General features: G+C 37.2%; 1 protein-coding gene across 4 annotated transcripts; it reads left to right on the top strand.

Annotated features, from left to right (window-relative positions):
* Positions 1 to 17: 17 nt before the first annotated feature.
* LOC110057881 (centrosomal protein 43-like) lies at positions 18 to 11,118 on the top strand. 4 transcript variants are annotated; one of them, XM_089283412.1, is made up of 15 exons: positions 18 to 131; positions 847 to 900; positions 1,549 to 1,603; positions 1,710 to 1,798; positions 3,518 to 3,646; positions 4,367 to 4,450; positions 5,008 to 5,064; positions 5,909 to 6,090; positions 6,790 to 6,858; positions 8,028 to 8,062; positions 8,245 to 8,361; positions 8,458 to 8,526; positions 9,242 to 9,317; positions 9,595 to 9,664; positions 10,210 to 11,118. In XM_089283412.1, exons 1-15 carry the CDS (start codon positions 51 to 53, stop codon positions 10,294 to 10,296), a joined length of 1,254 nt encoding a protein of 417 aa, XP_089139538.1. In that variant the 5' UTR covers positions 18 to 50; the 3' UTR covers positions 10,297 to 11,118. The 4 variants fall into 4 exon arrangements, with proteins under 4 accessions (XP_089139538.1, XP_089139540.1, XP_089139539.1 ...); XM_089283413.1 differs by lacking the exon at positions 5,008 to 5,064 and having other exon boundaries at positions 19 to 131; XM_089283414.1 differs by lacking the exons at positions 4,367 to 4,450; positions 5,008 to 5,064.
* Positions 11,119 to 11,354: the final 236 nt, after the last annotated feature.

An 11,354-nucleotide genomic window follows, 5' to 3' on the forward strand; every position in this document is an offset into this window, starting at 1 on the left:
TCGGAATCCGAATAAACTCGGTAAGGCCTGGGTACGGGACAAAATTCAAAATGTCGGCGGAAGAGGACACGGAGTTGAGAGATATGGTGGCTCAAACTTTAGAAAGTAAAGGTGTTCTCGGAAAAATCAGGGTAGGGAAACGTGCAATTTGAATCAAGTGTTTACGTTATCTCAAAATTTTGATAATTGGAGTACCTTTTAACTCGATTTGTCAGACCATTTTATTTCGTAAGTATGGTGAGAACACCCTACGGCAACTAACAAAGACGAATTTTTGTTTCAGTTTGTAAATTTTCTTTGTGGTTTTTCAGCTAATCGATTTTAGTCCTTTTAATTGCTACTGCTTTCCATGCAAAGAAACATGCTCTTCTTCTCGATGCTGTTAAAGAAAAAAAACAAACAAACTTACAACTGAAATATAATTCTTGCTACATTTTTTTTTTCCCTACATTTCGCTTTTCGCTTCATCAAGAATTCTACCATTCATTTGGTTCAATTATCACCTCAAAAAAATGTTTAATTTTTTTTTTTCGGAAAATCTATAGGTCGTCAGAAGGCCAGTTTTCTCGCAAGGCTTCTGTGGTTTCCGGACGAAACCACAGTTTCGGTCTATGACATTTTTGTTGATAAAAGGCCTTGAAGCAAACAGGGCTTGTAAGTGATTTGGTACAGCAATTTAATGTTATCTGACTTTGAAGTTTCGAGGAATAGTAATATAAACATTCAAAACTAAGGTGTTTTGCTGTTCATGTTTTGAGGACAGTGAATTTGTATATGAGAATCACTTGGGGTTTCCAGCTGTTAGTTAGGTAACCAGTATATGTTCTATATTATGATGTTTCATAGGCGCAGCTTAGAGCAAGTGTCTTTCTAGCATTGGAGGAACAAGAAGGATCCGAGGTTTGTTTGATATATATTATGGAAAGTGAAATTGTGCAATTAATTACTATTCCTGGGATAGCTTAATGACTTTAGCGTATTTGATTCTATATATGCAGCATAATTCATCATAATTTGGGGTGCTTTTCTTTAGGATGATCTGGACTAGGATCAATGATCCAAGATCACTTTGGATCTTAGTGCATAGATCAAACAAACTGATGAATCCTTGCCTAGCGTGGATTCATTAAATCCTTTGATGTACCATGATCCAAGTGATCTTGGATCATTCCAAAGAAATGCACCCTTAAATACTATTATGGCATGATTGATCTCTAGTTGCTCCTGAGCATCAACATATTGGTCATATCAAAGGTGAGTACACTTTGTTGGGAGCTAAATTTTGACAGCACTTGCCATTCGGGCAAGTGACTCTCAAAATGCACTTGCCCGGTATAATTTTCATTCGCTCAGAAAGATGCCAACCCTTCCTCAGAAAAATCTCCACACTGGTTCATAAACCATATGTTTTTGACTGACCATTGTGTTTTCTTTCAATGAGAAGTTATGCTAAAACTCAAAGATAACTCTAACAGATTCATTTCTTAGCAAGATGATGAAATCCTCATCTCTTTTTATTATTTGTTTATTTTTATTTATTTTTTTCAGGGAAAAATCACACTTGTAAATCCTGACCTGAAGAAGTTTATAGGCACAAGTGAAGGTGAGAACTCTTATTTTGTTCGTTGTAAAAAACCTAGACAACACAACTATTTATAAAGATAAACTGTAAGTCTGTGTTCCTCACTTCTTGTCTTTATGTTCATCAGGACGTCTTGTTACAGGATTAGTAAGAGAGTTCCTGGAATATTTTGATCTTGATTTCTCCATTGCTGTATTTGATCCAGAGACTAATTTCGTAAGTGATAGCCAAATATATATGCTATTTATCTGTTAAGGAAAATAATGTTTTTCATGTTTGATACAAGTAAATTCAAATCAGTTCTTAAATATCACACTGAGTGGCCCTGGACTCTGGATTGCCTGGTCTGAGTTTGAGCACTGTGTTCTAATAAGCAAGACATTTCATGCAGGTACATTGCTTTCTCCACCAGGATGTTAAAGTGGGTATCAGCAAATTAAATGCTGGGAAGGGTGGGGGTGGTAACTCTGTGATGGACTAACATTTCAATTGGGGGGGGGGGGGGGAGGCAGTGCTGGAAATAGTTTTTCTTTAACAGGACATATGTCCTTTCAAATCTTCATTTTGGTCGGATATCATCTAAATTTGACCGGACATTAATTTGCATAATTGATTTGCATAAGTACTTGGCATAATAAAATTTATTAGCATGCTGTAAAGATTTTCAGTACAAATCGTTCAAAACGGCATTTAAATTTAATGTATTTATCATTTATGATGATTAGATGACTTTATCTACAAGATAACTGCACCAATCTCTCCTGGTTATCTCCTGATTATATTTTCTTCAAGCAAACCTGGTTTTCTATTGAATGCTACCATTACAGGGACACAGTCGGCTTTGGGACCGTGCTGACCTGGACACTTGTTTTCTCACTTTAAAAAAAGTTCACCTCCATCTGAAATCAAAGTACATCTAGAAATCCACTTCAATCTTCACAGTGTTTTGCTTGATTTTCAATCGTTTACTGAAAAACCTGTTTTTGAGTGTGCTTTTGCTCATCCTATGATACATTTTTATCATATTTGGTTAAAAACAGTATGGATTGCGTCTCTGTGATATGCAAATTAGCTAAGAAATGGTATCTAATGCACATGTGCTCCAGCTGACTGTCCCTTTAAAGCAGGAACCCATCACCAGGAGTGTGCAACTACCCCAATTATTCCTGTCCCAGCCTTTTCACAGACCCATCATGATTCATGCAGTCCAAGAGACACAATGGGTAGGCATACATGACGTACTCAATGCTCAAGGGTTTGCAATGCATTATAGAGCGGTTTCAAACACGATCAGCCACTTGCAAGTTTTCCGATGTGGGGGAATCCTTTACAGCAAAGCAAAAGGATAGATTGCTTTCTTTTCTTATCTTTAATGTTATAGAAGCAAAGATCTTTGACTATGTATTTCTGGATGGACATAATGTCTAAGAAAATAACCATTATTGATTGTCAACACAGACAAACGTAGTCGCCATTATGGTAGCCTGTGAACGCAGACATATTTTCGGCTGTCCACTAAACCAGAATTTTTGGTCCCTAAAGATGAAATTTTAGCTGTATTGGCGACCATACCAGTCGCAGTTTCAAGCCTTTTAACAAAGTATCTAACTAAATTTTACAGATGGACAATAACGTGGTGCTGGTGAAATGTTCGGTCATCATGTGTGATCATAATGTGAAATTGGCCGGACGTATTTAAAATTTGGTCTGACAATGTCCAAAGACCAACTGCTATTTCCAGCCCTGGGGGGGCGGGGGGGGGGGGGGGGGGTAGGAAATCTTCTTGTCAGTTCACGCTCTGGAAACCAGAAATACACTAGATCAGCCACTAGAGTAAAACACAGATTTCAATGTTAACTAATCTTCAGCCACTTATCTTCTCTAATATGTTGGAGTGGAAACACTTAGATTGTCAATAATGATTGACATTTTCAGAGTGACAAATATCCTGGAAGGAACAACCTTGCAAGAGAGTTGAAGCTCAATGATGCTGATAGTACAGCTCCTAGTCCATTACTAGCTGAAGTTGTGAAGAGACTAAAATCACCCAGCACCAGTGGTGAGGTATGTGATATATGGAGACATTATAACATGCAGTACCAGTAAACATAGACTGTGAACTGTGAACTCCTGCCAAGCACATAAAATATTAGGCAAGTTAAGAAGTGAGAGTAAGAAAAAATGCCATCTTTTCCTGTTTTAACCACTTTTGGCTTGTTCAGCTTGTCCTGGACCACACTCTGGCTTCCACTCGCTAGTTTCTTTTTTTCACCTTACACGCCAACCAGGAGCCGGTTTACTGGCTACAGTGAATATAGGCAAGCAATGCATCCAAGAGGGGTAGCAACACAGTCCTATGGTGCTAATTCATGGCACAAACACCAAATGTTGTGCATGAAATATTTTGTTTGTGAGAAGGTAAATTAAATTCATTTGATCAATATTTACCAGCAATCACCATTTGAGAGAGGACAAAGCAAATTTTCCTGCCTTTCTTTCTTTTGTGGTTACTTTCTTTTCTATTTACGTGTATTAACAGGGCATGCATGCATGTATAGTTTGATAACAAGCAGGACCTTTTCTGTTCCGTGATCTTTTATTCGTTATGAAATCTTTAGCCTTTGAAAATAGCTGACTTTTTAAAATAAGTGATCTCCAGCAACCTTTTCGAAAGAACCCTTAATGATCAAGAGTTTGAGCGTCAAAGTAGACTTTCTTCTTATACAACTTAGGCTCTGGTATATAAATGATAAAAAGTGTTTTATTTCCTTTCAATTATGAAAGATTTCAAAAGAGGCAGTTTTAACATCACCGAGACATAGTGCCCCGGATAGTCCAAGGAGTGTTAGCCCTCCTAATGGAAACAAGGTACATGTAGCTATAAAAAATCTACTCAAAGTCCCATATGGAGTCTGCCAAGAGCATTATTTTGAGATCTAGTTTCCCTTTATTTTTTTATTTCAGTACATTAACTTGTTCAACAGACAGGTACATTGTATAATATGTTGTAATAACTTGTTTCAGGCTTTATCCTGTCCATGAACTTGCAAAAAAAATGAATCAAACAATAGTCCCTAATATAGACCAACAACTCTGTGACAACTTGGTCAATATTTGACTCCGACAGTCACAGGAACTGGCTGCACAAGTAAAAATTTAAAAAAATTATTTGGTTATTTTTAACTTTTTTTTTTATATTTTAATTGCTGCATAATTTAGCACATCACTAGATATATTTTGTTATTGGAAAAAAGAAAGTTTGAGCAAAATAAAGATGCTGATCATGAAAATCTATTTTTAAAGATAATGTGAAAATAAAAATATTAAAACTTGTATGACTTTTGGATGATAATTTGGTAAGAAAAATAACTGTGTATAGAATTAACTTAACATGGTTACTAAAGTTAAAGCGTTCTTTGTTGAAGGTTGATGAAGACATTGGTGAAGTACTTAGCTCTGACATTGAGAGTGATGATAGCGTGGTAAAATTATATTAAACTGGATTCATTCAGGAATAAATGCCATCTTAGGCTTGAAACAATTTGTGGTGCAAACAGTAATAATTATCCCTTTATTACAGTCATGTTAAACTGGACAAAGATCTGTTGCTCATGGTGTTAGAGGCTTAAAAAAACTTAGCTAATAATTTATAATCTATCTTTTAATGACTAAAATACAATAGTCACTATTAGCAAGTTTATTGTAGTTGTTATCTCTGCCCTAGTGATTGCAAGTTATTTAAATTCTTAGCCATAAATTTAAAAGTAAAAGATAACAAATGTAACAACTATGTATAAGTATGCAACAAGTTCAATAAAGTTAAAGTAAAAGGTAAATTAAGGACTTCCTAATGCCATCTATATGCTGGTCAAAGCATGATTATTTTTGTTTCTGAATATTTGGCATTGAATCATAAAGAAGTACTGCTGATTTGCCATTGATTAAACAGTGTATGTCTTCCAAATTATTATATCATAGTAAACACAGGAGGAGATCCCTTACTTTATGATGCAGATCCAACAAGCAAAGGGTTCACACTGTCCAATTTTTTTTACTTACATGCCAGTTTAATAATTATTGTAACTTAATCATCTTAATGTTGATCACCAACAAAACATTTCTTGGAAGGTAATTGTTAAGGTTCAAATTAAAGTGATTCTTGATTCTAATTTGGAGGATTGACAAAACCTATTACTCAAGAGTAATTGTTCTTACCACATGACTGTAAACATTTTAACCTCACTTTACCAGCTGTGAAGCTTTTAGGATCTTTGTATGAGTTATTTGCCTTTTAAGCCCCCCACCTTTTATGTCTTATTTTGACAGCCTTCAAGTCCAAGACCAAGCAAAATTCCGCAAAGAAAGCGAGACGACGTTCCACAGAGAGTGCGAGATGAGAGGTCCATCAAATCTGACAAAAGCCAGCAAGACTCATTCCTTGAAAAACTAAACTCCAGCAAAGAGCAGAATTCCTTGTCAGATTCAAGAAGGGACAAAAGTGGAAAAAGGTAAATTGTGTTGTGTGCTGCGTGTGTCGTTGACTGTGGTACTGAAATTATGACATCTCTGCTTGTTAAGAAAGGCTGCTATTTTTTCAACAATACTCAACTGGTGTAATACTATTTTTTATCAATCATCTCTGAACAAAAGTATCATGCGAGACATGTACCAGGCCTCAAGAGCTGCGTTTTAACGCCCTGTCCGTTTTAGCGTATTGGCCCAGTGACTAGTAATAGCTTTAAACTCACTACTAAAATGCAGTTGTCTTATTTTGCACGCGTTGCAGGCTTGTGATACTAAAAATTAGACTGTCTGGAAAAATACTCACAGTCACTTGCTGAAATTTAGTGGCATCAAATTTGCGCAATGTATTTCTCTTTTATGATGGAGTTTGAAGCTTTGAAGAAAATTTCTTTCAAATTTGAAATATCGCATGAAACTTCATGCTTTACTACTCTGTAAATTATTAATCAGGGCTGTGCTCTAGAAGTGCCCAGGTGCCACAGGCAACTGACTTTTGTCTGGAAAAACCCTTTTTTTTTTTTACTGACTTTTGACTGGAAAAAAACCACTTTTTCATATAAGCTTAAGTGCTGGGCATGCAGGATTTAATTTTTCTTGTTAATGCTAATATTTTTGGCATTGCCATTTGATTAATACAAGATTTGTGTGCATCATTAATTACATGTGTAATCTATTCAACACAGAAGCCCAGATGTCACCATTGGCAGTGACGATGGAGAAGATATTTTTGCCGATTTCCCATTAAAGACAAGGTGAGTCTGTAACACTGTGGTATGGAGTATTACACATTAAATAAGAAGGGAAAGTAAAGCCGTTTGCTAGTTACCATACCACTGCCAGAAATAATAGAATATTACGCGTATTTTTTGTTAGTAAGAGGTCCTTTCAGTTCCAAAGTTCTCCTCAATATTTATTGGTTCTAACTCATTAAGTCTGTAGACGAAACCCGGCTTGTTGTTTAAGAAACAAGAAAACATGTACCGTGTTTCTATCGAGTTTTAGTAGAATTCTACTGATATACTAATGCAAGTGCTGCAATCTGATTGGCTGAGCCATTGCACGCTATAAGCCATTAGTGTGCAGTGGCTTGGTGTGGTCGAAAACATTGCAACGTTTCCTCGTTTCTCCGAAGTTTTGAAGGAACATTAGAAACAAATGGATGATCAAATTCCTGAGAAGACTAAAAGGAGGGCATTTTCGGTTCTTAAATTAAAAAGCTCAAAATTTTTGACAGAAACTGATAAGCGCGCGTACGCAACTGCAAATGTAAAATTGACAATTCCGTGTAAATTCTCTAAAGCGAGAAGTTTAATACTAAGATCAGAAATAATTGGAATCGTTATTTGAGGGAAAATTCAGTTAGAATTCTACTCAAACAATTAGATTATTCGCTCTCGATTTCTATGAGACGATGGTTGATTCGGCCTTCGGCTTCATCAATTATCACCTCATAGAAGTCTCGAGCTCATAATCTAATTGTTAAATAGAAACACGAGTGGAAGTTTGGGAGAACGAGAAATGCTGTGGGAGCACAAACCGTGGGCGAGTGTTTCCACAGCTTTTTTGAGTTCTCCCAAACTTTCACGAGTATTTCTATAACTCGATAGAAACACGGAGAACATGTTTTCTATTTCTTTTAGAAACACAGCGACGAAAAAAAGGGAAACAACTTGTTTACTTTGATCATCAAAATGTAAATTCTCTTTTCTCGCGCCATCATTACGTCAACAGCCTTGTGCTAGTTCTGTGTTTCTATCGAGTTATAGAAACACGATTTTAAACCAATCAGCGCGCCTATTTTCTTAGGGCTGTTTTCTAATATGCATTCCATGTGCTGCAGCTGTTCTTAGTTAAAAATTGAACCTGGCCATTTTCGAAGACATGGAATATAGCTTACCATCGATGTTTATTTTTATTGCAGAGAAAGTCAGAAAAAGGGATCAGCAACAGAAACAGGTAAAAGAGAATCGAATTTTATAACACGAATGTGGTTTTACTCTTTTTTTTTTCCGCTGATTTTTCATGCTCTAAAAATAGAGTACCTGATGACAGGTTAAATTTTGAGGATTTCACATGGTTTGTTAACTACGTAATATTAAAACTGATACCTGTAACAGATAACTGTTTTTTGTTTTCAGCATCTAAGTCCGCTGGCGGGCTGTCATCTCTTAAGGGTGCTCCATCTCTTGGCAACAGTGGGCTAGGCTCATTGAAAGGAGCCCCACCACTACCAGGAATGAATAACAATAACAGAGGTGAGTGATCTAACACAGATCGAAACTAAATTTACTAGCGTTTGTGTTAATTTTTTTTTTAAATGGCCTGTAGCTAAGACTTACTGTTACTTACAGAACCTACCAAATCACCCAACTGGCAGGACCTCGCCGATATCGATAGCAAGATCAGTAAACTCGGATTTGGTAAGTGATAAGACTGAGCGACACGTCAATCGACGTGCATCTGAGAGATTCTTGCTGATTAGTTTTTTCTCTGGCGCGAAAATTTAAAATCTAGCAACGACCAATCAGAGACAATAGAGCTACGTCATACGGTTATCTCAATCTCGGCCCCAGAGCCCGCGCATTTTCGGTCACCGGTGAACGAAAGCGCGACGCTCTAGACGAAATCAAAAACCGGAACCAGAAAATTATCTTTCCGTTTTGATTGTGCGCTTGCGTTTAAGTTCAATAACGGTTTCTGAACATGCGTAGAGAGAGTAACCGCTGTGAGTAATGCTGGCTCACCTTCTGATTTCTCCCAGAGGTCTCGATTTCTTAGTGCTAACCGCTAACCAAAAGAATCGTGGCTTCTGGAAACAAGAATTCCGACCTATCTTTCGAGTGAGGGATGAACTGAGCGCATAGCGAAAACGGGTCGGGCATTATAAAAAGCAAAAACTCTCTAGTAGTTAATTTGCTTCTCCCCTTTCTTAAACTGTCGGTTGCAATTTCGCGCGCTTTGATGCCAACGACGTCAAAGGCCGACAAGCTAAGTTGACACTGGAAACGGAGCCTGATGCCCGTGACAACAACACAAGTTGAACTTTAAAACCTAGTCACCAAATTTTCGTCGCGCCGTGCTCAACTGATAATCTTTGTATTTTTCATAAAGTTTTTACCTTATTGTATCTGTCAGATATTCCAGATGAAGAGAAAAATGGCGAAGCCAACGACTACAATGATGATTATGAGGATGATTTCAATCCGACTAGGTGCAGAGTGTTTAATTGTAATTTACTAGGAACTTTATAATTTGTTTTTGTCTTTTCACGTCTTTTTCGCATTTTAACCTAGAAAACCCGAAATACGTTCTGATCTACAGTAGTCTGAAGGTTCAACCGTCCTCTTGCGTGTAATCCCCGAGCGTCCCAGGCCCTAAAAAATAAGCAGAAAAAAATGATAACGTTGAATGTTCTTTATTTTACCCAGTAAGGAAACCCAGCAGTAGTGCGGTCTAATTACTTTTTATTCTCGGGTGTTTCTTGTTAGTGACATGAGCATTCCCGAAGACATTGATGAGCAGTTGTCGATGAGCAGTTTCCACAGCGGCAGCGCCAAGGTTCGTAATTTACTTGTAAAGTCAGAGTTCAGGATGAAACCAGAGGGATGAAATAAAAAACTTTTGGAAAAAATGCAATCATTATTTTTCATTCAGTAGGGCAAAACAAATATCTTTTTAGAGCCCCTTTCGGTATGCGGCTGAAAATACCCCGAGCGAACAGTTTTGGATGCGAACGTTTTCAACTTTCTGTACCCTGGTCGTTAAACCCAAATGGCAGTCGCGCGGACGTAAATGGAACAGATTGTAAAGTCCTATTAAGAGTCTATTAAAACTCGAGTTAAATTATTTGTACCGACACTGAGCCATTAGCTAGCCGTTGGTCATGTTTACTTCCGTCGGGAAAAGAAAGAAAAAATGGCAGTTTTGTCCTTGACTCGAGAGGCACAAGTCGGGTTGACTGTCATTTCAGGGTAATTGCACTCAGAAAAGACGGAGGTTTTCGTTCCATGCTTTACGGCCGCCATACTATTATCATATGAATGTACTTGCTTTTGCCTTGATCTCAGTTTTACACTGAAACTTGTTTGTCTTCTTGTCGATAGCTGGATGATCTTCTCACCACAGACCGCACAGTGTCGCAGGCCAGTGTTGGAGATCTCGACTTCGCAGAGGATATTTTGAACTTTTGAGAAACAGTTCTTAATTAACGAAGTGCACATTTTAAGGCTTGGCTTAGCGTGTTTAGTGTATTATATGTCATTTACCCTGTTGTATATTATAACCGTAAATAACAAATCAAGTATTCTATGTTACTGGGTTACTTGAGCTATCGTATGACTTTTTTGTACGCGCCATCTTGAAACTAATAATTTTGCTTTGATGCTCTTTTCACTTTTCTTCATTTCCGAATTTCAAATTTTAAGCACGATCTCGAATACCTTGTTTACTAAATAAGTCTAAAATGAGCATAGTCCAAGTCTCGTTGTAGCGGTAATTGTAACCATCTAAGAGGTCTTGTAAATATGTATTTAGCTCCAAAACTTGCCTTTTGTTTCAAAACAGTTTGGTGGCATTGATATCTTGTTGCATTGGAATCACATTTCTTGAAGAATGAACCCTCCATTTCTCAAACCTCTCGATTGCTCAAACCAAAAGTCGTTTCCGTTGGGTTTCTTTCACTGTAGTTTTAATCCGATATCTCCAGTTTCCGATATTTCGAACCAATTTCGTTTCCCCGGGAGATGCGAGAAATCAGGATTCAACAAGTCAGGATGTGATTGAAATTCATAGCAACTTTCGCCATTGTATTCAGTAAACAACCGAGAGACTCGGAGAACTTCTCAACATAAATTCGGCGTCTAATTGTTTTGATATTTTTGGCATTTAATTTATTTACTAAAGAGGTATTTTATTATGTATATAGTACCTGCATATGCATTGTATATTGTCGCATATAAAGACGCGAGTGACAAGGAGGCGTTTATGCTGTGAATAAAATTTTATTCGAAGAACACTGAAGTCTGTTTTGAGGGTGGCAGCCCAAAGTAAAAGGGATTGGTAACGCCATTTTATACGTCTCCAGGAATAAAAGTACTGCATGTGAACTGAAATTGAATTAAGCCTCCGAAAATAACTTAATTTGACGGGAACATATGCCTAACAGTCAAGGATGTCCTGAGAGTCTGGAATTGACGTAGACTTTCGAACAGGAACGGAATACTTCCGAACATAAGCCGAAGATTACAGG

Source organism: Orbicella faveolata, unplaced genomic scaffold (assembly GCF_042242905.1).
Source record: "Orbicella faveolata isolate gen_17 unplaced genomic scaffold, um_ofav_v1 contig_12, whole genome shotgun sequence".
Classification (NCBI taxonomy): Eukaryota; Metazoa; Cnidaria; class Anthozoa; order Scleractinia; family Merulinidae; genus Orbicella; species Orbicella faveolata.

Coding starts and splice junctions, on each gene's coding strand:
- LOC110057881 (XM_089283412.1), top strand. CDS start 51: ATGTCGGCGGAAGAGGACACGGAGTTGAGAGATATGGTGGCTCAAACT. Junction 4,451..5,007: donor GCCCTCCTAATGGAAACAAG/GTACATGTAGCT, acceptor TCTTTGTTGAAG/GTTGATGAAGACATTGGTGA. Junction 5,065..5,908: donor TTGAGAGTGATGATAGCGTG/GTAAAATTATAT, acceptor TTATTTTGACAG/CCTTCAAGTCCAAGACCAAG.